Below are 24,952 nucleotides of genomic sequence, written 5' to 3' on the forward strand. Positions count from 1 at the left end.
GCCGGGGCCGCCGAGGGAGGGAGCGGGCGGGCGCCCCCGCCGCCGCTGCCGCCATGAAGTCCCGCTTCAGCACCGTCGACATCCGCGCTGTGCTCGCTGAGCTCCGGCAGAGGTACCGCTCCCCCCGCCCCGGGTCGTCCTCCTAGCGCGGGGTCCGCTTCCCGCCCGCTGCGGCCCCGAGGAGCGGGGCGCAGCCCGGTCGGTAGCGCCTCTCTTCCCCCCCCCCGCCTCAGCCCGGCGGTTCTTGGCCCTGGCCCGGCGGTCCCGTCCGTCCCCACCGGGGCTTTGCGGGGCCGCTCTGCTTCCCGCCGGCAGCCCAGGCTCCGCACGGCGCTGAGCAGGGAGGGCTCCGCGCCCACCCCCGCTCTGCCCCTCCGCCGTGTCCTGCCCCGCTTCACCTCACCTCACTGCCTCAGCCCCGCTCTGCCCTGCCCCTCTGCACAGCACCACGGGGCAGCACAGGCCTGTCTGACGCTGCCCGGGTGGCCCCCAGCACCCCTCCTGCCACAGAGCGCCGAGTCCTCTCTGCCTCCCCTCTCACACCATCAGGGAAGGCCTGGCGCTCTTGTTCCCCCCCCTCATTGTCCTGCTCCTTCTCCCAGCCTCTCCCTGGGGTACAGTTGGGTGCTTTTCCTTCCCTGTTTGCGCGGGGAAGGTGCTGTGATCTGTCACCTACTCTCCCACTGAGCTGAGAAGCTCCTCAGGTCCGTGCCCCATGGGGCTCTGACACCCTTCTGGCGTCCAGGGCACTCTGAACAAAAGGAGGACGAGATGGAGCCCCCAGGCCGTTTCTGTGCTTGTACTGGGAATACTGGTGCCCCATGCTGACAAAGGGCTCCCCATCTGATGAAGTTATCCCAGAGGAGCAGACCGCTCCAGTATAACCTGTAAATTTTGCAGGAGCCAGCAGCCTGGCTGTCATCCTGCACTGGAGATCCAGAAGCTGTCAGGTTGCAGTGGGGGTGTCCACAGTGGCTGTCCTTGCATCAGTTTGTTTAGCTTTTTGCACTTTATCCATTAATAGCAATTTCTCCCTCTTCTGGTTGTTTGGCTTCCAACTCAATCTTCCTTTGCTGCCTCTTCAGTTACCACTTGGCAATTTATCATATCTTGCACTTCTGTATATTTTGATTATCACTGGGGTTTTTTCAGCCCCTTGTGTGGTTCATGTATCGTATTCTCCAAAGCATATGTTTTCTTTTTGACAGCTTATTGGGAATGAGAGTAAACAATGTTTATGATGTGGATAATAAGACATATCTTATTCGCCTTCAAAAGTAAGAACTTTTTCAATTTCTTTATGCTGTTACTATACCTATGAGAACTAGATTTTTTTTTGTATGTGTGTAATTTGTGTTGACAGGTGTATGACTTTTCTGGCTAGTTTTCAGTGGAATTCTATTGTTGTTTGATAAAATGCAGTAATTTTTGCCCAGGAAGGTGTTGGGAGATAGCATATGAAGTGTGAAATACTGCAGAAAATACACAAAAGGCCATAAGTGTTAGTGTAATAACACACAGTTGTCATTGTTTCTTTTTTTGGGGGGGGAAGAGAGGAGTTGGAGGAATAAAAAGCAACAGTTAGGAAGCAATACTGGTGCCCAGGCTCCTGTTACCTCACTAACCCATGTCTGAGGTGGATCCTTGCTCACCTGCTTGCCTCCACTTGTGTCGGAGAATTTTGAATTCCGTTGCTTGCCAAGAGTTTTGCTTGGCCACGTTGTCCATAAGCTTAAAACGTGGATGTCCTTTTGCTGTCAGCCTGGCTGCAGCACTGGGGGCTTTGTTGGTTTCCACAAAAGTGTTTTCTGTAGACAGAGTGCTGCTGGTTTGGGGGTGCTTTGGTCTCATTCTGGTGCAGACAGGCGCGCGGTACGGGGTGACTGCTCGTGTGCCAAGTGGTGAGTCTTTACTTTTTTTTTTAACAGACCAGACTGCAAGGCCACGCTGCTGCTTGAATCTGGCATACGCATTCACACAACTGAGTTCGAGTGGCCAAAAAACATGATGCCATCTGGCTTTGCAATGAAGGTAAACTAACCTACAATTTCTTTTGAATCAAGTGGCTGGGTATCAGAAAGCAACGTTCATGTTCTGTCCTTGGAGACAGAAGAAAATAGTGGAAAGATTTGCCTGGTGGATCCTGATCACGAGGATGGCTGAAGACGAGGGAAGAGCAAATGAGGTCTTAGGGTCACGTTGTAGATATTCAGGGCCTGAAACAGTGCAAATTTAAATTTATGAAGACTAATCTGCTGGACATTTTCTGAGCCACCCAGACCTTTTGGAATTTTACTCCGGCAAAGTCCTTGTTATTCCCATTGGATTGTCTTAATTTTTTAGGACGAACGTCCCAAATACACTCCTGCTGTTCCATCTGCTGGATGTGGAGGGTTCAGATCTTGCCACAGGCTATTAGGCCCTGTTCCTGCAGGTAGATCTGCAGGGATGCAACCTGAGTCTGCTCAGCCCCCCGCCTCTGGCTGCGGCCTCATTGAAATGACTCAGCAAAGGTTCTCCAGGGTGACATTCCACGTCATGTGTGGGTGTGGGGATAATCCCAGTTCTCTTTGTAAAAGAAACCCTTTCAATTTTAACTGCTCAGTTCTTGAGCTAAACAAATAGGGGGTTTTAGTGGCAAAAATGGCTTGACGTTAAGAATCTGGAACAATTATATTGCCTATAAATATCAAGGTATTATTTAGCTAAAGAGCTGGCTCATCTCTGAGTTGCCAAGGTCAGCATTTTTACCCTTACGGTATTTGTATTCAGTAAGAAGTGGTCAGTGTCACACGAGGCATTTATAGCTCAGAATCTGTTTCACTATAAAACGTCCCAAGCAGCTCTGTTTGCATCATCTTACGGACATTTTCTCCCATTATTGACAGTGCCGTAAGCATTTAAAGACTAGAAGACTTGTCAGTGTAAACCAGCTGGGCATAGACAGAATTGTGGACTTCCAGTTTGGAAGCGATGAAGCTGCTTATCACCTGATCGTCGAGCTGTACGACAGGGTGAGTGCGAAGCTCCACCCGTGCCCTCTGTAAGCCAGCACCTGAGCGTGGCCTTTGCTGACGGTCCCCCTGTGCTGTGCTCGCAGGGTAACGTTGTCCTGACAGACCACGAATATGTCATTTTAAACATTCTGAGGTTTCGCACGGATGAAGCAGATGACGTCAGGTTTGCGGTTCAGGAACGATATCCGATCGACAGTGCAAAAGCACCTGCACCTCTGCCAACCTTGGAAAGGTAATTGCTTTTAGATGGGGTCAGTGTTGGAATAAACCCAAATTACTCGAAACTGTGAAAGGCAGCATGTGTTTGGGTAGTCTTTTCACATATTACAGGCCATTTTACTTTTTTTTTTTTTAATTAAAAAAATTTTTTTAAAACGTTTTGTAGTTTCTAAGTGGTACAACATAGTCTTAAAACCCAGTGCTCTTGCAACTCTCCGTTATCCTTTGCAGGTTAACTGAAATAGTATCAAATGCACCCAAAGGGGAACAACTGAAGAGGGTTCTTAACCCTCATCTCCGTAAGTAATTGTTTTTTATTAGAAAATTAAATGGGGTCAATATGTGTTATGTTTAGATGATGCTGAAAATTTGAACAACTTCAAGCAGTCTTTTTTGTTGTTGTTGTTGTTTGTGACAATTTGCTTTTATGTATGTTTGTAAAACAACAAAAATCCTAAGCCTTTGAAAACAGAGTAGATATTTTTTTTTTTATTCTAAGCCAGCTGCACAAAGAGATAAGCCTTGCTATGATCCTGCGGTGATGAGGACCCTGTTGAAGTGCTGACTCGATGCATTTTGCCCAGTGTCTTGTCTTTAGTGGTACCAAACAGGAGATTTACACGTACAGTCAGGGCAAGGATGTTGTTAGGAAGTGGGTGGAGGATGCCAGTGCTGCCACTCCTGGAACAAGTACTGATGTGGTAATACCAGGATGCTTGAGATGTCTGTCTGGGTGTTCTCTGGTAGCTGGGCAAAGCACCCTGCACCTCAGTTTTCCTCACCATAGAAACAAATTTGATCTGTGTGACGTGGTCAGAAGGAGTTTGGTTTGGTTTATCCCCTGATTTGGCAGTGTTGATCCAGCACAGGATTGCCTGGCAGGTACCCCTGAACAGCTCACATCACATGATTTGCAGACTTAAGTATTACTTTCCCCATTTCTTGAATCTCTTTTTCACCACTCTTGTCCCTCTCTTTTTCCATCCCGGTCTCCTCCAACATAAACACCCCACTTCTAATTACTTTCCCCCACTGGTCCCAGTTTTGCTGTATCCATACCCGAATTTGGTATTTCTGATACTGTTATCTAGCTAACCTTGGCCTTGTAGAGTGTTACTGTTCTGGTTTCACAGACACAGCTGCCCTGGCAAGGCTCCACTCTCTTTGAGGTCCACAATTCTTTCACTTACTGTGTGAGCTCAGCTGTTTCTCACCCCACTCCTCCTTAACCACCTGTGAAACCTGGCCATTCCTCCTGCTGCTTCTCTCATTTTTGCTGCTTCTCATGCTGCTGGCAGCATGTCCAGCAGTTTCTCCTGTTGTGTCCTGTAGTTTCTCACGTCCCGTGTGGTCAGCTTAACCTTGGGCCAGTGTCTGGTCACCAGCCCTGCCACTAGCCTGCAGCCCTACCAGACACACCAATATTTTCCCAGAAGAGTCTCAATCCCAGCAGTTTTATGTTTCAGAGCCTTCACATGACCAGTCAGCAGGTGTCTATGTATTCCGTAGCTTGGCTTGGATTTTCCTTCTGTGTGTATCTACCAAATCTCTTTTTGAACCTGTCTGAACTTCTGGCACCCGCAGTGTTTTTGTGGTGAGGAGTGCCACTTGCGTGCCACGTGAAAAATCACATCCTTTCTTTGCTCTGCAACTCATCTCACCAGTGTTACTTGGTGCCCTAGTACTGGATTTGAAGAGAATGTGAACAGTTGCTGCCTATTTACCAACTCTGCACCTCTCATTTTATTAGTCTTAGTAATTCCTGGGCTGAGCAGCCTACAGCACAGCCTACACAGTCTTGCCTTGTTCCAAGCCTGTGATTATCCTTGTTGCTCTTCTCTGTGCCTTTTCTAGCTCTACTTGTTTCGAAACGGGGGAAGTAAAAGTGTACATAACATTCACAGTGGAAGTGCACCATGGATTTATACTGTGGCATGATTCGCCTTGTTTTGTTCACTGTTTCTTTCCCAATAATTCCCCCACACAGCTTGATTCTTTTGTTTTCACTGACAATTGAGCTTATGTCTCCACAGGACCATCTGTTGTTAGGTCTTGCTCCCAGAAGAAATCATCAGCGGGGCATATGCATAAGTAGGATAGTTTTTCCTCACATACATAATTTTATATTGTTTTCCAGTGAGTTTATGTGTCAGTTCTTTATTTAATCACTCACTATTGCTCCATCTCCTCCACTTCTTCACAGCTGCCTGTTGTCTTTGTGGCTTAGATGAGTTGTGTTTCACCAGAAGGTTTTGTCCCTTGCCCTTTGTTCCCCCTTTCTGGGGCAGTTTGGTGCATGTTGATCAGTGCAGGCCCTGGAGTAGGTCCCTGTAGAGCTCAGCTTTCCTCCCTGACAGTTTATACCTCCTCCCTGTTTCCTGTTTTTCAGCCCCATTTTTATCCAGGCAGGGGCTATCCTGTTACCCAGTGCCAGCTTGTTTTCTCTGAGAGCTTTGGGGTGAGCTTTGCCAAATGCTTTCTGGAAATCCAAGTAGATTGGTCTGTTTGACCTCCCTCACCTTTGTGCTTTTTAACTGTCTTGTAGTGTTATGCTGTAAATACAAAACTATGCTGTCTCTTCTCTATCTAGTGCAAAGCTCTCTGCTAGTTCTAGTCTTTAGGCTAAAAATGGTTGATAGTTTTCTAGTCCCTTTTTAAAATTGCCAGTGCAAAAATCCATGTGCTTCTGCTGCTAAGGCAAGAGAGACATTGCAAGCTGTAGTTCAGTTTGGCATCTCTGTCCTTGAGGTCTCTTAAACGTCTGGCTGAGTGCTGCATGATCCGGAGGATTTGCTGCTGCTTGTTTTGCCTGTTGGATCCTTCGCTTCTCCTGACAGCTGGATTTGAGGCAGATTTTCTGACATACTGCCTGCGGAAAAACGTTCCAGCCAGAGCTTCCCTCTGCCTTTACACTGTGAAAGAAACTCAAGACATTAATTTAATTTTCCTGCTCTTGTCATATCTGAGTATTCCTTTTGCACCTTGATCACTTGAACCTGCTGATTATGATATATCTGGAAAAGGCTTCATTATTAATCTCGACGGGTTTTTTTCAGATTTTTCTCATGATTAATTTTGGTCAGTGTTGCTGCATTTTACATTCACCTGACAGTTTGGTCTCCCATTTCCTGCAAGGGACGCAACTTCAGATGACTTTTTGCTTTTAACAGTTTCTCTTAACTCGATGTTTAGTCATACCAGCCGTCCTTGGATTTTTTCTGAAACGCTGTTTAATAAGTGGTATACGTTTGTTCTGAACCTCCAAAATGACATCTTTAAATAGCCTGCAGGTTGTTTGCAGAAGTTGCCTTTTATTAATTGTTTTAATTTCTTTCCTTCTAAGAAGTTTCCTTGCTTTATGTGACCTTCCCTTTTGTGCTGAGGACGCCTGTAAGAGATTGCTCAGGCTTTTGTTGTGCTAGCTTGGATCCAGGTAAATTTTAGTCTCAGCCTTGTACCATGACATGGCATCTATCCAGCCAGGCTGGGCTGATTGAAACCTGGTTTAGCTGGTCTGTGTCTGGCTTTCACAGCCTCTTGGCTGTCCCTCTGCACATTAGGGTGACCAGCAGTTAACACTGCAGCCTTAATACTGCATCTCCCAGATGTAGGCCTGGCTTTTCATTCCCGCAGCACTGTGCTGGTTTATTTTCAAGTGGTGATCCTGTTAATTTGTTTGGACTCTTTAAGATCCTGTTCACCTACTCTAAGCCCAGCTGTGTCATTGTAAGCTTGGTGCAGCACTGTCCCTGGGGTTGTCTTCCTTCTTTCCTGGTTCTGCTTTGCTTTTTCTCAGTGTTCTTAACTAAACTTGGTTTTCCATGGCCCATCTTGTTTCTTAGCCTTTAAGGATCTTTGGAGGAGCTTATATCTGTTTGCCTTTGCTGCTTGTCTGCACCCTGTTCATACGGGGCTGCATCTGTTTCTGTTGTCACTCATATCATGTTTGTCTTTACCAGCTTTTTCCTAATTCTTTATTTGAAGCTGCAGAGTTTGTACAGCTTCACGTTTTCTAGTACCCTACCATAAGCCAGGCAGTTGCCACCCCGGGGTTGGGCTTCCTACACTCTTCAGTTCAGAATCTTTCCTACCCCCTTTTAAATGTAAACGTTTCATTCCATTTGGGCCCACGTGAAGCCCATCCTTCCTGTATATCCTCACTCTGTTCTAGACCTTTCCCAGTTCCAGATGAGCCTGAGCACCCTTAAGTTTCTAAGAACTGATCAGCTGTGAGCTGAGACCCAGCTGCTCTGCCCAGCCCAGCAGTTCTACAAGGGCCACCCTGGGGCTCCTGATCATCTCCCTCTGCCTCAGGAATTTGGGACCACAACTCCCTCGCTCTCCCCAGCCTCACTAGGGATTTGCTGTAGTTTCATGGCCCTAACTTGCTGGAACACTTCTCGTCATTTCTGTGTGACTACAGATTTAATTGTGAATGTTTTCTACAGATGAGTCTTTTTTTTTTTTTTTTTTTTTAACAGCTTATGGAGCCACTCTCATTGAGCATTGCCTTATAGAAGCTGGATTTTCTGGTTATGTCAAAATAGATCAGCATATGGAAAGTAAAGGTATGTGGGAAATAGCATTTTAAAGGTTCTACTACAAATATGATAGTTTTTATGTCTATGTAGTATTCTTTTTCCAAAGAAATGAGTAACCCTTAAACCTGTAGTTCTGACCATATGGTTTTAATGTGTTTAAGTTGGGGATCAACCTTGTTCACGTTAACACTCTTGAATTGTGCATATATTGGAGAAAAAACATCAGACTGCTCCTATAGTCTAAATTGTTTTATAACGTGTCAGGTGAACGAAAGGGATGTTCTGCAAGAATCCTGTATGGAAGAGTTAGCATCAAAGTCGTCTTTTAGATATAGCACACACAGTGGGGATTTGATAAAGTAGCAGCTTTATGTTTATTGGGAAATTATGGATTTGGGTAATAAAGTCAGAATAGATTTTTCTCTAGTCTTATTTTTCTTGTGTGCTTTATATTTGCCATAAATCCAAAGGTTTTTTTTACTTTCTACTACATTATGGTGCTGTAATAAATCAGCATTGTAACAAACAAATAACTTCTCACAGCTACTGGTTTATGCTTTGCCTCTGCAGTTTTATTTTTATATAAAGTGTTAGCACTTATGTGGTGTGGTTTTTTTTTTGTAAACTTTAATAATTATGTCTTAAAGTACCTATATAGACTTTTTAAAATTAAAAATTCCTCAGATGTAAAATGCATGCTGATGCTCCTGTTTAAAATGAACAGTAATTGCTGCAGTGAAGCACCAGGGGTAAAGGATAGCTGCTATTTTATTTTTGAGACCTGCTAGAATCCTATTTAACGTGTTTAGGTTGGACAGGTTGCTTCAGGCACTTAATTGGAAGAGCAGTTGCCTGGGCCTTTTGTTGATTTGCTGTTATGCTTCGTTTATATCAAAATATCTTTCTGTTCTAGGTGTTTAAAAATATTCCTCTCCTCCCCCCTCTCTCTTTAGAAAATATTGAAAAAGTGCTTACTGCTTTAGAGAAAGCAGAAGAATATATGACACTAACTGACAACTTCAGTGGAAAGGTGGGTCTCAGGTGGGCAGCTCGGGTATCAGTTGTGCAGGAATTGCAGAACTAAACTGGTAGGCAGGTGTTGCTCAGCACATGATTGTTCCTGGTGTCATCAGATTTTAGTCTGTGAGCTTGGGCTCCAGGTAGTGACGGGGAATAAAACTTGCTTCCTTGCACTGGTTGTGCAGCAATTAAATAATTCACAAAACAGATTATGTAGGTCCTGTGAGAATTGCACTTGTGCTTGAACAGCAGGTAAAGCTGTTCTGCACGTAAACTGCATTAGTGTGATAAGCTGCAGGATAGTCGTGAGGCTTGTGAGAGTTCACCTTTTTTTCTGGAAGACATTGGAGTCAAGCAGACATTCAGGGCTTTACTGAGTCACATTGCTCCTGCCACAAGCTCTCCCTGCTAGAATGATTTACATTCTCATGCTGATCAGTAGGTTAGCACCTAAAACTTGCTGCCTTGCCAAGATAACGGGGATCCCTTTCAAAGACAAGATGCTGATGATGTATATATGTATTCTTTTAGGGTTATATTATTCAGAAAAGAGAGAAAAAGCCAAGTCTGGAACCAGATAAACCAGCAGAAGATATCTACACGTAAATATTTGAAGTATTTATTTCTTTTTCTACTAGTCTGCATAACATAAATTAGTTTTCAGGTGATAATATCAAATGTGTATTTTACAGATATGAGGAATTTCATCCTTTCTTGTTTTCTCAACATTCAAAATGTCCGTACTTGGAATTTGACTCATTCAATAAGGTACAGTGCTTTTGCTGATACTGTACTTAAGTGCTTTAATTGACTGATGCTAAAAAGAGTAATTAAAATAGAGTGCAGAAGTTGTTAATGAAAACATAGACCTTGGAAGAGATGATTCATTTTATGGATAAATGTTTAATGCAGAAAAGGCCAACTAACATAGGGTCTTTAGGCTCCTGCTGAGTAGGGTTGTCTTTATTAACTCAATTAGATCCTGTAGCTGAAATACAGCCCGTGGCACTGAGCAGGGGAGGGTGTTGAGCCTCTCAGGAAGGTGGCTGTTACCAGTCCTGGTCAGACATTTTGTTAGTGGAGAGTTCAGACGCTGAGCCATTGCTGGAGGCAAACAGTCATCACGTTTATATTTTCCCAGTTGCTACTTTAAAAGCTTCGGGCACTTGATTTACGATTTCCTTGAGTGTTGCCCTTCCTAGTCCTTGACTCATTAACATCTGAAATCATGAACTGTGTGTTGTTCCTGACCTTGATCTCCAGAATTCCCACTTCACTTTCCTGTCCTGCTTCTTGGCTGAATTTCTCCTTCACAGCAGTGATGATACAAGCAGCCTAAAACCTTCCTCCTCTTTTCTTCCAAGCACAGTGTCTGGCAACTGGCATACCACGAGCAATTCTTAGGCATACTTTTTAGTTGTGGTTTTTTTGTTTTTTTTTTTTTAAACTGATCTATTGAAGCAGCAGGAATTCAGGGCAGACAGGTCTATCATTGCAGTCATTTAATCTGAGGAGCACACTGTGTCAAACAGCTTCCTTTTCATCATTTCTTAGCAAAAAATGTGGGCCATAGTTTGGGCACTTACTGTCTTGTGCATAACCCCTAGTTTGTGGTGAGACATATCCTCAGATTCCTCTCATGCAAAGGTGAAATGGAGGAAGTTACTGAACCCTGTTTTAGCATCTGTCTCCTCTCCTTTTGGTGCTTTGCAGCCACCTCCCTTGAGCGGAACCTCCTCTGCCTGCTTGTTGCTGGTAGGAGTTAGTACCACTTCGAGATTCTTAAATCTGATTCTGTCTTGCAGGCAGCAGACGAGTTCTACTCCAAGCTGGAGGGACAGAAAATTGATCTGAAAGCGTTGCAGCAGGTATGCTCTCATCTAAGAGTGGGGCAGCTGAGGTGGCTCTCAGAGCTTCAAATGCTTTGTTTGGTTCCTGTAGCCTGGGGTGAGGGAAGGGTCTTTCCTTATTTTTATTTTTTTTTTGAAATGCTGAGTTAGGGGTGGTTAGGGAGTGGATTTCAAGATGTATAACGTCGCAGTTGGTTCTGCTTGGAATACAAGTTTTAGTATTAACAACACTATTTTGGAGACTGCATCTCTGTGTCTTTCTGTGCTGGAATGCTGCATCGAGTGTCTTGTAGTGATTGGGTGATAAGGTGCCATTTGTAGTTATATTTTTTCCATCTTGTTTATTTTTAAAAGGAAAAACAAGCATTGAAGAAACTTGAAAATGTCCGTAGGGACCATGAGCACAGACTGGAAGCTCTTCAGCAAGCTCAGGTAAAACTGAGATTTTCTTAATTTTATTTTTAACCAAGAAGATGTATAATGTTTCTTGAAGAGCTGTACCTGCTGGTCTGCATTGCTCGGGTCAGCGTTAGACCCCAGAGCAAAGCCTGGTTGTCGGTGAGCACGCTGTAGCCCCTGAGGGAGCCTGGGCCAGCCCAGTGGGGCTCTGCTCTCTTACGAGTGCTTTGCACCACTCTTGCCAAAATTTTTTTGTGCTGCTCTGCTCCCAGGAGTCAGTTTGACCATTGTCTTCTACAATCACTTCAACAGCATCCTTGGATTTCATTTCAATATTAATTACTCCTTTTTTTTTTTTTTTTTTTTTTTTTTAAAACTATTGTTGAGTGTGTGTTGAGCTTCAATGGGTATAAACTTTTTTCTTTCCTTAAGGAAGCTGATAAGATGAAAGGAGAACTTATAGAAATGAACTTGGAGATCGTTGACCGAGCCATCCAGGTGGTCCGTAGCGCGTTAGCCAACCAGATAGACTGGACGGAGATTGGAGCCATCGTTAAAGAAGCTCAGGCACAGGGAGACCCCGTTGCAAGTGCAATCAAAGAGTTAAAGCTTCAGACAAATCATATCACAATGCTGCTGAGGTAAGTACGTTGCAGGTCACCTGTACCAAAGGCAAGTGGGACCGAGGGGGCTGTGTAGGAGACGGGTATCTTTTTAGCTTGTGCGTTGGTATTTAGATTGTTCAGTTTTTCTTACAGCAGCACGAAGAGAACATAGTTCTGTGAGCAGAGGGATGCCTTCTTTTTTGCTTTGAAAAATAATGGTAATTTGGTTACTGTAATAACTTTTCTATTGGTATTTTTAGAGTCTGTCTGACTATAGTCTAAAACATTGGAAGGTGTCCTAAGGCAGTGTAGGTCCAATGCTCCAGTCTGTCAGTCATCAGTTAACTCTCTCAGATTTACTCTTCTTTGATCTAAAATCCCCGTGTGGTCCCGACCCTTTTGGTGCTGCCGGCTGCTCCCGGCAGTCCGGTGAGCGGCCGATGGTTCAAGACCATGGCTGTTGGGAGCTGTGAGTGTGGATGCTGGTTCTTGCAGAAGTCCTGATGAGAGTGCTGGCAGTGAGGCAGGACTTGGAGTGTCTTTAAAAACCTGATCTGATACCTTATCAGGATGTTAGAGATAAAAAAGCAAGAATTTCTTTTTTTATAGTTAGAACTTCTGGTATGAAAGCCGTAATATGGCAAAGTTAATTAATGAATTTTTAGCTACCCCGCTTTCAGAAATGTTAGGGTATAGAATAAACGTGCTGCCAGGAGTGAGTTCTGTGTTGGCAACTGTCATCAGACACTTCTCTGTCTGTTTTAGCAGCGAGTGATGATCAGTTTGCTGATCCAACCCCTTAGTCCACTAAGCGCTGAATCATGCGTCCTTAGTACAGAGGACTACAGACATCTAGTTCCCTTTATGAAAAACATGATTTTATGCTCTGTCTCCTTCTGCTACACAGCCTTATTACAGCTGTATCGAGCAGGATTTCATGTCCTGGTGAGAAGCAGATACAAATCGAGCTAGTGTGTGCTCAGCATGCTTTGAAAACAGCAGGGCAGATCCTTTTTGAGGTTTTAAACCAGCGCATTGCTGTCCTGTTCAGTGAGTCAGTATGTTGATGTAACTGTTCTCTTTCCATGCAGCGTTCACACGCAGAATGTCTTGTGTTTCTTTTACTTTATGAAATCTTCAGAACGGTTCTTCATTTTGAGTAGATTTTTCTCTAGGTTGAGAGCATGGATGTGTGCCTTTTGATAGAAGAAATTGCCCTGGAAAATGTCACTTTCTTGGATTGGAAAATTTGGACTCTATCTTCTACCTTTGTTTTCTTTTTTGGCTGACTCCAAGACATAAACTTGCATGTAAGACATCCTGGGGCCTTCCTGCAGCTGCAGAGTGAAAATGGTTTAAGGGTTTCCAGTCTTTATGAGAGAATAGAAATAAGAGTGTGTTGCACTAAGGGTGAAAAATAACGTATCTTAATCATGTGATGTCATGTGTTTTTAGAAACCCATATGTGTTATCTGAAGAGGAAGAGGAGGAGGAGGATGCTGATGTAGAGAAGGAAGAAACAGAAGAACCAAAGGGAAAAAAGAAAAAGAATAAAAACAAACAGTTGAAGAAACCTCAGAAAAACAAACCGTCGTTAGTTGATGTTGATCTCAGTCTGTCTGCGTATGCCAATGCCAAAAAGTAAGGTTTACAGTGAACGTGTGTTTTGGTGCTAGAAGTTTCTGTATGTTTGCAGTTATTAGTGATAACATCATAGGAAGGGCTCTGCGTGTATCTTTTTAAAAATAAAAGTTAGAGGTTGAAATGAGTAGCTTGCCCTGAGCTCTAGGACATGCATTTCCTTCGTCCAAAACCAGTGTCTCGCTGTTGCATAGCAGCTAGTCTCTAGCTATCACATTAATTTAATTTTGAGTACAATCCTGCACAGTGACACAAGGGACAGTAACCCAAATGCTCTGCTCTCTCTGCCTAAGGAGGGGACTTACTTCATCTGGCTGCTTTTCTCGGGTGAAGACTAAGCCAAAGATCTGGGCTTAAAAAAAAATAAATCTCAAAACTGAATACTTAAGGGTAAATGTAGAGGGCCATGATAAGTACTTGTAAAAGTGAGTGAATCTGCTGGGATTTCACCTGCCAGTAAATCTGTGTTTCGCAGGTACTATGATCACAAAAGACACGCAGCTAAGAAAACACAGAAGACAGTAGAAGCTGCAGAAAAGGTATTTTTTTTTCTTGGTTTTTAGGAGATACTTAAAAGCAAAGTCCCTATTTTTGATAAGTGGAAAATCCTGACTCTGGTCTAAGTAGCCCTAATGAGACATGGAAGGTAAAAACATCCAAGCAGGGTTGTTTCATTCTCAAGCTTTCAGGGTGACCCTGATTGCAGGTCCCTGCTCTACCGTCTGCTTTCCACCATAGCACTGTGAACACTTCAGCTGGGTGGTGACAGACCAGTGGAAATGGGTGGAAGTCCTTACGGTCAGAGAGCTGATAATCTCAGGGTGGAGGTTTATGGAGATTTTAGGGCAACTCCCTTAGGTGTGCCTGAGGGGGGTGCAGGCCTGTGAGCAGCAGCACGCGGAGCAACGTCTCTGAGCTTTTTCAAGCAACCAACCTACCGTTCCGTTAGGAATTCTGTGCTGGCAGGTTGTGATCACTCTTTCTGTCTGAACAGGCATTTAAATCGGCCGAGAAGAAGACGAAGCAGACCTTGAGGGAAGTTCAGACAGTGACCACCATTCAGAAAGCGAGGAAGGTCTATTGGCAAGTACACTTTCATTGTCCTTACCCAACGTCCTGTGAACGCACCAGATTTGGAACGGCTGCATCAGGCTGAGTTTCCACTAGCTTAGAAGTGGAGTTAATGATGATTTCTAAGCACTATGCTTTGTATTGAGTCTCCTTACAGCTGATCCTCCTAGTGCCTTTGCCTGGGAAAGTTCCTTTCAGTGGACATGGACTTGTAGTTAAGCTGACTTTTTTGCTTTTAGCACAGCCAGGAATATGGGCTTAGTGAAAACAGGAAACTGGCAGCTCAATATCTGAAATAGTAACAGTAGATTTAAAAAACAAATACCACCAAAAGAAAAAAAAAGCAAAACTTTTCATAGTCTAATAACTGAATTATTAAAACAAAAATAAACAGGACTTTGTAGCGATGGTACTTTTTGTTTCATCTCAAAATACTGTTGGCAGTGATATTGTATTTGTACTGTGCCTTGTTTCTATGCCTCAGACACATGGATAGATGTGAAACTATTTGCAGTGCTAGATGCTAGGATGGATATTTTCAAGAGTTTGGTATAAAAATATACCTCTGTGATGTTCTGTCAGTTCTGGGTGTTTTTCACACAATGGATTGATGTAATTTGGCAGGTTTGAAAAGTTCCTGTGGTTCATTAGTTCTGAGAATTACCTTATTATTGCTGGAAGAGATCAACAGCAGAATGAACTGATCGTAAAGCGATACCTTAAACCAGGTGAGCCTGATTAAGTGGTGTCTGTTGGTTTATCTCTTCTTTTTCCAGTTTTGTAAACGTACAAGAGTAACACAGGAAGGTCTGTTGGCTTTGTTCTGAAGTTGGGTCTTGGGTAAAAGGGGATTTTGGGGCAGGTGAGTCCTGGAGACTCAGTGTGTGTTGTCTGTGGAGTGCTGGGGGTCTGCTGAGGGAGGCTGGGCCCTCCAGCCCTGTGGGTAAGAGTAGGTTGGACAGATGCCCGTCAGCAGCAAAGCTGCTGGTTCTCCCTGGGACAACTGGGATGGGAAAAAGGCTGCTGTATCCTTTTCCCATCCTGCTCCTTGCAGCCAAAATAGTTGTTTCCAACAAACGTTAGAAACCTTCACCTTAGCTCGAGGGATCTGTGTGATTCCCACGTGTGTGGCTGATTTGAGTCGCTGCTTTTCCAGGGGACGTATACGTGCACGCGGATCTCCACGGAGCCACGAGCTGTGTGATCAAGAACCCATCAGGTACCTGCTGCAGGGCTGGCGCAGGGACTCGTAGAAGCCTGGGGACACTGTGAGCTGTTGGTCTCCGCGTTACGCGTCCCAGCCCAGCCCCGTGAGCTGCCTTCCCCACCCCGCGGCGGTACTCGCTCTCGGTGATGCGAGAGGAGGCCTCAGCCCTTCCAAGATCAGGTTGTGACCGAGTGCTGCCGCTTCCCCGATGGGCCCAACAGCTTGCAATTGCTCTGCTGTGCCCCCGGGGGGCAGGAAGGAATGGAGATGTGCTCACAGACAAGGGCTAAGTCACTCGCGGTGGGGCGAGGGGAGGATCGCAGATCCCTGCTGCAGCTTTCGTGGGTGCCATCAGCAGTTTGGGGGCTGACAGAGGGGGCTGCTCCCAGCTGGGGAAGTGGTGGTGTGGTGGGATGGATCCTGTGGGAGCTCGGCCTGCCTGCACCCCTTTCCTGGGAGGCCTTGTGTTGCGAGGAGCACGGTTACCCCTCGCTTGCGGGGCTGCAGCCTCTGGTGGGGAGCTGTGAAGAAGCAGCTGCTGACGCTGCCTCTGCTCTGTCTCTACCACCTTCAAGCTTCGGCAGGCCCGGGGAAAGCCCACACGCTGGCTTAGGGCGCGTGTGGAGAATTTCACCTGCTGTGCCTGGATGGCGTTCAGGGGTGTGCTGGGTGTGCCTTTGTAGGTGAAGCGATCCCTCCGCGAACCCTGACGGAGGCTGGCACCATGGCCTTGTGTTACAGCGCTGCCTGGGATGCCCGTGTCGTCACCAGTGCTTGGTGGGTCTCCCACAACCAGGTAAGGACACTCGTGCATGAGCTTTGCAGACAGAAGCTCGGAGGGGAGGCCCGTGAGGGGAGCTTGGCTGCAGACAAAGCATCTCTGTGTGGGAACTGAGGGATGTGGGTGAAGTTTTGGTCTCTGATAACTGTTCCTTGTGGGTTCATCACTCTCGGCAGCTCCCTGAAAGGACATTGTAAAGAGGTTGGTGCTGGTCTCTCCTCACAGAGGATTAGTGACAGAAGAGGGAACGGCTTTAAACTCCAACAGGGGAGGTTCAGACTGGACATTAGGAAAAAACTTTTCCCAGCAAGAGTGGTCAGAGAGTGGAATAGGCTGCCCGGGGAAGGGGGGAGTCCCCATCCCTGGGTGTGTTTAAGGGTCATTTGGATGAGCTGTGGGGGATGTGGGGTAGGGAAGAACTTTGTAGAGTCAGGCTGAGGGTTGGACTCAATGATCCCGAGGGGCTTCTTCCAACCTGAATGATTCTGTGTTTCTATGATTCTCCTTGGCTCTGTGGTGCTTAGGGGCAGGGCTGGAGGGGTAAACTCCGATACAACGTGCACATGGCAGAGGAAATCTTGCAGGTTTGGCTTCTTACTAACAGAGGGGAAGGACTTGTCATAGTGCTGAGGGATCTGGGGGAGTTGGGAACGGTCAGTGTGAGGTTCATGGTTGGGCTGGAGGAGCTGCAAGGGCTTTTCCAACCTAGGTGATTCTAGGATTCTGTGACTTTTATTGAAAATGAAGTTTTCATTTTTTTTTTTTTTTCAGTCAGGCTTCTAGCCTGTGTATTAACTGCAGGCGTGCTGTGCTTCCAATCGACTTGAGTGTAAGGGTGGAGAGATTACATTAAACTGAAAGTTGCAGTGCCTTTAGTGTTCTTATTTCCTGAATAACCCAGTTACTCACCCAGGGCTTCTAAAACATAGTGCCAGTAGTGTGTGATTGAAACATATCTTGGGAAAATACCTTACACAGGACAGGAAGAACCCCATGGACACAGAGTCCTGCAAAGCTGTTCCCACGAGTTAAAAACGCAGCTTGCTTGAATGTTGCTGGTGCTACACAGTACTGGCTTTCTGTGACAAGAGACTCTTTACAGTTTATCGTGGTTTTTTAGGTTTCTAAAACGGCCCCTACAGGAGAATACCTCACTACTGGAAGCTTCATGATCCGAGGTGAGCCACAAAGGAACAATGTGAATTAGGTGTTTTGTCTGAAGATGCTGCAGCTGTCCCCTTCTGCATGCCAGCCTGGCAGACCCTGCTTTTCTTCTGAAAATCTGAGTGGTTTAGACTGAATATCAGGCAGCAGCTGCAGCATTTCTGGCTGAGCCTGGGACAGAAGATCATTAGCTAAACTGCTTTTGAGTTTTTCCTGTTCTGTTGTCATCCAAGAGATAGAACAAGCCCTAAGTGTAATTTTTTGGTAGCTTAAAGCCGCTAACAAAAATGAATTTTGAAAATACATCATGTAACATAACTGCTAAGCCTCCTCATGAGAATCTGCCTTTGTTTTCCAGGGAAAAAGAATTTTCTTCCACCTTCATATCTGATGATGGGCTTTAGCTTCTTGTTCAAGGTATTGCTTTCTCTGTGCTTCTCCTGCTGGCTTTTGTAATTTGGTTTGAGCTGTAGGAGGCTTATTTTCTGATTCTTGCTTATCAGTATATTCCCAATTATGTCTTTTCCCACTGGGGCAAATCCCATAAAATGCTACTCACTGAAAATGACTCTGCTTTTCACTGCTGTTCTCCCCCAGTTTGCGCTGTCGTCTTTTAAAACAGACACTGTGAACGTTACTACCTCTGCTAGATTTTTATACCAGCTCTGTTTGAAGCACATTTAGGGAGTCTTCTGGTTTTGCAGCTACGTGTATCTCCTCACTAGCTGCGCTTTCAAGTTGTCAGACTGGGGTTTAAATGTGCTGGGTTAGTTTCCTTGATTTTTTTGAATGGCAAAAAGTGTTCAAAGAATAAAGCTGAGTCAGGTGTTCTCTGTCTGGGCTAGTGAACATCGCCGGGGCTGACACTGGCCTAACGTCAAGGCGCCTCTGTTGTTAGGTGGACGAAAGCTGTGTTTGGAGACACCGAGAAGAAAGGAAGATCAAAGTGCAGGATGAGGATCTGGAAACGGTTTCCAGCAGCGCCAGTGAACTGGTGTCCGAAGAAGTGGAGCTGTTAGGTACAGTGGGTGTACAGACGGGACTGCTCGGGGTTTGGTGTTTCTCACGTGAACTGCGGTTTTCCTCACCCGTTTTCCTCACCACGCTCCAGAAGGAGGAGATAGCAGCAATGAAGAGGAAAAAGCAGAGTGTCAGGAAGCACCAGAGGATGTGGAAGCCACATCTGAGAGTAATCGTGACGAGGGCATCGCTGATCTTGACCAGGGCAGAGTAAACACACCTCCGGCACCAGAGGGTGACTCCGAAGAGGATGATGGAGAGTCTGAAGATGAAGTGGAACATCTGGAGTCAAAGAGTGAAGTGAAGGAGGAAGAGGTAAATTACCCAGATACAACAATCGACCTGTCGCATCTTCAGACTCAAAGGTAAGTGAAGAAGCAGCTGTGCTTACCAGCTCTGTGAGCGCTTCTGAGGATCTCCAGACTGTTCACATGCTGCCCAGACAGGAGCAGTGAGGAGTTGCCGTCACTCCTTCCATGCTCAGGTGTGCAAGGCCGCAAGCCTGTGCTGCACTTCCCTGCCCTTTCCCTGCACGGCTCTTCCTCCTGGGCTGCTTGTTTCAGAGCCCCTTCCCAAAGTGCACACAGGGGTATCTGGCTCTTTCATTGCTGCTCTTCCCTGTTTTGGACTAAGCATCCCTTGAGCTGCTTTTGCTCCTCAGGAGGTGGCCGCTCCCCTTTTCTTTTCAGAGCTGTTTCTGAGAAACTGAGTTGTGAGTTGCTGCCACTCTGCCCAGCGGGTGCAGAGTTTCTGCTCCACACGTGGGCTGGGAGCTGAGCTCAGCTCCCTGGCTGTGGCACTCGGGAGGGTGTGAGGAGACGGGACGGAGCGGGTGGAACCGGGCGGCTGAGCGGGGCTGCGCGCACAGGACGCTGAGCATCAGTGGTTCCTTTAGCACCTGCCGTACCCAGGCTGGCTGGGTTGCTTGTGTGTGCGTGTGAGACAAGCTGGCAGAGACCTCAAGACTTGTTTTGTAAATTGCTGCCCTTTTCCATTCACCACAACTGGGATTTTTGTGAAATAAAACGCTGAAAGCGGTGTGACTAAGTTAGCCAGTGTCTGGACTGCGGTTGAGCTGCTCTACATCTGCTGATGGGCTCCATTTTGATCTCCCCACAGATCCCTGCAGAAAATCATCCCCAGAGAGGAAGAACCCAACTTGGTAAGGCCCCAGCTCCGATGTTTGACAGAGCAGTGTGAACTGCTGCTGGACACGGGTGTGCTCTAACTGCGTTTCACTTCTTAGAGTGACAGCAAGTCCCAGGGGCGAAGGCATCTGTCTGCCAAGGAGAGGAGGTGAGAACCTCTGTGTGTTTGCAGCTGGTGAACGTCTCCTCCCCATCCCCTCACCAGGACCTGGGCGCTGGGTGTGTCGTGTACCTCCCAGTCCAGGCTGGTCCATGTCAGTTTGTTTGTCCTGCATTTCCAGTGTGGGTCCTGCTTGTGGGACAACAGCTGCTCCTGTCATCTGGGAGTGCTGGAAACAAACAGGTTTTTGTGTACTTGAGAGGTTTTACTGAGGAGGGTTATTTCCAGTGTATGTGCCTTGGGTTCCCCCCTGTCAGGGAAGTGGGGTGGTAACACTGCCAGGAGAGCACAACAAGGGGTGGTGTGTGTCAAGAGACTGTTTTCCTTAGAGAAATGAAAAAAAAGAAACAGCAGAACGACTCTGAGAACTTGGAGCCGCCCGAAGAGAAGCAGAAAGAGACAGAAACACAACCTCCCCCTGCTGCCAACACTGCTAAGGGTGCGCCAGCCCCGCAGCCCATCAAGCGGGGCCAAAAGGTAGAGACCAGCTTCACCTGCCAACAGCTCAACCCATGGGTAAAGTGTGGACAGAAATTCCCAGTTTCTGTCAGGTGTCTCAGTTTGGGGCCCCTCACCCCAAAAAGGCCATTGAATGACTCGAGTGTGGCCAGAGAAGGGCAGCGGAGCTGGGGCAGGGTCTGGAGCACAGGTCTGCTGGGGAGCGGCTGGGGGAACTGGGGGGGTTCAGTCTGGAGAAGAGGAGGCTGAGGGGAGACCTCCTGGCCCTCTGCAACTCCCTGCCAGGAGGGGGCAGAGAGGGGGGATGAGTCTCTGGAGCCAAGGAGCCAGCGCCAGGCCCCGAGGGAATGGCCTCAAGCTGCCCAGGGCAGGGTCAGGCTGGCTCTGAGGAAGGATTTCTGTGCAGAAGGGGCTGTTGGGCGTTGGAATGGGCTGCCCAGGGCAGGGGGGAGTCCCCGGGATCCCTGGAGGGGTTGAAGAGTCGGGCTGAGCCAGCGCTGAGGGATCTGGGGGAGTTGGGAACGGTCAGGGGGAGGGTCATGGTTGGACTGGAGGAGCTGCAAGGGCTTTTCCAACTGAGATGATTCTGTGTCCTGGTAATTTTTGGCTCTTGGTGGTGCTCTTAGTGGTTTCAGGGTGATGGTGCTGGGTTGCTGCATTGAACACACTGTGCTTTCCTCATGGAAACCACCGTCTCTTGGTCACTAGTGACCTGCTCTGAAGGAGGTTCAGGAGATCTGGAAGGAAAGAGCATGTGGGGTCAGCATTTAGGTGTTTGTCTGAGGGTGTAAAACTTCATAAAAGTCATTGTTCGTAAAGCTGTTGAGGTGTTTTCTTCTGCAGAGTAAAATGAAGAAGATGAAGGAGAAGTACAAGGACCAGGACGAGGAGGACCGGGAGCTCATCATGAAGCTGCTGGGGGTGAGTGAGGGCAGTTCCTGCCTTCCCCTGAGGCGCAGTCACGGGCTCTGACCGCCTCTGCGTCACCACAGTCTGCAGGGTCGAACAAGGAGGAGAAAGGGAAAAAAGGAAAAAAGGGGAAGACGAAAGAAGAGCCAGCAAAGAAGCAACAGCAGAAACCCAAGGCCGTGCGTCGTGGCGGGGGCAAGGAGACGCCCGCAGGAGGAATCCTGCTGCACGAGGCGCAGGACCCAGCCCTGGAGGAGCAGCAGGAGGAGAAGGTGAGCAGTGAACCTGCCTCACCCCTCCCGTGCCTTCCTCTGTCCCTCCTCACCCTCTGCTGTGCCTCTCCCAGCACTGGGGGGCTCTCCCCTCCCGGGGTGGGTGAGCAGCCCTGGGTTTTGGGGCGCTGCAGACTCCAGCAGCCCATTTTTTTCAAAAAGCAGCCAACCCCCCCGCCCGGCCCTGCAGCAGTCTGTGTGCAGGCTGCGTGCCCAGCTCTGCCAGAGCGGGGGCTCGGAGGGGCACGGAGCCTCGCCGGGGGGCTGCCGAGGGTCCCCCAGGTCAGAGCCTCCCCCTCGGTGCAGCTGAACTTGGAACCGAGCGTGCTCCAGAGCCGCTGTTGTGAGTCAGTGCCTGGGAATCACAACCCAGCTCTGCTCCCGCCTTGGCCTGGGCCGAGCAAATCAAGTTTTCAAAGAATTATTCCTCCCCTCACCCACATAAAACCGTCTTCTTACCTTTGCTTTAAAATAAGTTGAATTCTCTTGGCAGCGGGAGCATGACTTTTTGTACTGCTGAGAAAAGAATGTATTTTCCTCAGGGACTGGGCGGGGGGGGGGGGGGAGAAAAAAAAAAAAGCAGTTGTATGCTCAGGTCAGCTCTGATGTCTCATTGTGTGTGTGTGCAGGAGGAGCAAGACCAGGATCAGCCGGGAGTTGAGGTAAATGCTCGTCTCTGAAGCTCCCCTAAGTGCTGAGGAGGTTTTATTTCCACTCGAAGCTGGTGGGACACAGCCCCCAGGAGCAGAGGCCTTGCTGGCAGAAGTCCCCTTCTTGTCTGTGACTTTGAACTCAGCTCACTTGTATTTTTTAAAAAAAACTGTAACCCCTTTTTTAATCTTCCTACCCTGTTTTTATCACGTACATCCCCTCTAGAAACTTGGGGCCAGATAGAGAAATTTTTCCCTTGCCTTTGCCTCCGGAGGTGTTTGCACCCCCCAGCATGCTGCTCTTTAGTGTACGAGTTTATTTACATATAATTGCTTCCAAGTTTTCTATAATTACAGGCTGTGGGTGTTGCCCAAAGCTGGAAATAAGTCGATTTCCTTAAATTCTTTAACAACAGAAGATAACAGTTGCCTGGAGGGGGGGAGGCTTTTGGTGACCCTGTGAAGATGTAACATTTGGGGGGGGGTGTCTCGTTCGGGTCCTTCAAAACTAACCCCTTTCTGTTTCAAACACGTGATTTTGTGTAAAGATGGTCTGTAACGAGGGGTGGCTTGGTCATTTAGTGCTGGCAAAGCTGAATTCACTCCATTTTGGTAGAGATCTGACCCGCAGTGGCAACAGGGAGTTCTGGCAAAACCAGGATGCAGGGGTTGGAGAGGTGCTGGTGGGTTTCACGGAAAATCTCTTTTTTTTTTTTTTTTTTCTAATTTTTGGTGCCCGCGCAGGAAGGCGAAGCGCTGCTGGACTCCCTGACGGGCCAGCCCCACCCCGAGGACATCCTGCTCTTCGCTGTTCCCATCTGTGCTCCCTACACTGCCATGACCAACTATAAGTAAGTCGCAGCATTTTCTGCAGGAAGGGGGGGGGAGCTTGTTCTGGCCCAGGAGGGCCTGTGACTACTTACAGAAAACTCTCTTTTTTTTTTTTTTTTAATCTTTATTTTTTTGAAAGGTACAAAGTCAAGCTCACCCCAGGCACCCAGAAGAAGGGAAAAGGTACTTGTATTAAAGCTCAGCAATCCTTTTCAGTGCGTTACCTACTGAAGGCAGCACATTTTCACATACTGTTTCAATCTCTCCTGTGTTTTTACAGCTGCAAAGATCGCCTTGCATAATTTTATGCAATCCAAAGAAGCCAGTGCAAGGGAAAAAGACCTCTTCCGCAGCGTGAAGGTGACTAGTTTTTCTACGTGGCTTCTCTTGTGCAAATGTATTGGCAGCAAAATGTCCACTAGTGCCATTTTTGGGGGGGTAAATATTTCCAAAAGGGAGTGGTTTACAGATTTAAAACATTTTTTTTTTTTTTAGCAGTGTGGCGTTTCTCAGTGCTGCTGGGGGAGCTGTACTGCTTAGGCTGGAAAGAATCAGAAGTTGAGCCCCACCAGTATCCCTGGGCTTTAGTTTCTCTATTGTGTTGCTTTTGATTTAAAATAAGAAATCTTCCAAGAAATCCTTTAGTTTTGGGAAGGAAAATTCCCACTCCCTGCGTGTGCAATGGGCAGGGGCTCGGGCTGGAGGCAGCGTCCTGCTGCGCCGCTCACCACCCTCTTTCGCCTGCCACGGCCTGGGTAAAGGTGTCGTTTCTCTGCTCGGGTCCCAGCCCACCACATGGGGTTTTTCTTCTACTCTTGCCTTTCCCTCCCTTTCCTGCTCAATTTGGCCCCTCAGCCTGCGGCGTGTCCCTGCCTGCCAGAGTGCTGGGTCCTTGCTGTGCTTCTCCGGTGGCTCGCTCAGCCCTGGGCACTGCCGGCCCCTCGGGGGGTTTATTTCTCCTTCCCCTGACCCCCATTTATCTCTGTCACAGCTGCTTGTTGGTCTGTAACAGTTCACTGATCAAACCCATCGAACAGCAGCAGACTTGTTGTTGATTTTTTTTTTTTTTTTTTTTTTTTTTTTTTTTGTGGCACTCTGCTAGAAGAACACAATTCACAGTTAACAGCCTTGAAGCGAACGGGTAGTGCCCAGGGAACTGCTGACCCAGCGGAGCTGATGGGTGGAAGCTGTGCAGAAAACCATTAAGTCTTGTCATTAATTAAACACGGGGCTGGAGCAGAAGCCTGCTATCAGCCTTATTTTCTCAGGGGGAACACTGGCTTGGAGGCACTAACGAGGGTGAGGAAGTTGTGAAGGCTCTTCCGCCCTGTTTTAATGTCTCATCTTTAATGTTTTTGTAGGATACAGATTTGTCAAGAAATATCCCTGGTAAAGTGAAAGTGTCTGCACCTCATCTCCTGAACAGGAAAAAGAAATGATTCTGTAGGGGCGAGTTTCTCAGCGCTGAGCCGCACAGGCAGGAGCCAGCACCCGCAGGGGGGACAGACAGACACACGGCCAGACAGCCCTGCCCTGCGCTGGACTGAAGGGAGCTGCCGTGGCAGCGGGTGCCCGAGGAGCAGCTCCTGCCCCGTGGTTTTAGATGGACTCGAACAACTCGATGCAAATCGCGTAAAAACATGCGAGTAAAGCGCTGGCGGTCGGTCCGTGCCGGGATCTCACGCTGTTCCGTTCTCTAAATGCTTCCCACAGCAGAGCTGCCCCCTCCTTCCTCTGAATTTGCTGCAGCAAAACTCTGATGTTCAGGTTTTTTTTTTTTCCTGAGAGCTGCCGCTTTTCTCTGAAGGGGACAGGAGTTGCTACTAGGACAGTTTCAGGGCAAAATGCTTAGTTTGAGAGAAGGTGGGGTTTTATTGTGCCGCAGGTCTCACGCCGCGGAGCCCCGGCTCCCTCCGCATCCCCGTTACCCCTGGGGAGGGGAGGAAGAGGCTGGGAGGGAGAGCTGGGGCTTGAGGGTCACAATAAAC

At 47.3% G+C, this 24,952-nt stretch overlaps 1 protein-coding gene across 3 annotated transcripts; it reads left to right on the top strand.

Annotated features, from left to right (window-relative positions):
* On the top strand, positions 1-24,883 carry NEMF (nuclear export mediator factor). 3 transcript variants are annotated; one of them, XM_074909029.1, is made up of 33 exons: positions 1-112; positions 1,209-1,277; positions 1,929-2,031; positions 2,889-3,014; positions 3,101-3,249; positions 3,468-3,535; positions 7,718-7,804; positions 8,731-8,807; positions 9,329-9,399; positions 9,490-9,565; positions 10,603-10,665; positions 11,002-11,079; positions 11,479-11,687; positions 13,107-13,292; positions 13,768-13,831; positions 14,287-14,375; positions 14,988-15,091; positions 15,520-15,582; positions 16,254-16,366; positions 17,472-17,529; positions 17,874-17,932; positions 18,414-18,534; positions 18,627-18,900; positions 19,655-19,697; positions 19,782-19,831; positions 20,173-20,320; positions 21,146-21,223; positions 21,295-21,483; positions 22,113-22,145; positions 22,878-22,984; positions 23,104-23,147; positions 23,245-23,324; positions 24,326-24,883. In XM_074909029.1, the coding sequence occupies exons 1-33, from the start codon at positions 54-56 to the stop codon at positions 24,401-24,403; spliced, it is 3,216 nt and encodes a 1,071-aa protein (XP_074765130.1). In that variant the 5' UTR covers positions 1-53; the 3' UTR covers positions 24,404-24,883. The 3 variants fall into 3 exon arrangements, with proteins under 3 accessions (XP_074765130.1, XP_074765131.1, XP_074765132.1); XM_074909030.1 differs by having other exon boundaries at positions 22,113-22,139; XM_074909031.1 differs by lacking the exon at positions 15,520-15,582 and having other exon boundaries at positions 22,113-22,139.
* Positions 24,884-24,952: the final 69 nt, after the last annotated feature.

The sequence above is a fragment of the Athene noctua genome, chromosome 6 (genome assembly GCF_965140245.1).
Source record: "Athene noctua chromosome 6, bAthNoc1.hap1.1, whole genome shotgun sequence".
In the NCBI taxonomy this organism is placed as follows: domain Eukaryota; kingdom Metazoa; phylum Chordata; class Aves; order Strigiformes; family Strigidae; genus Athene; species Athene noctua.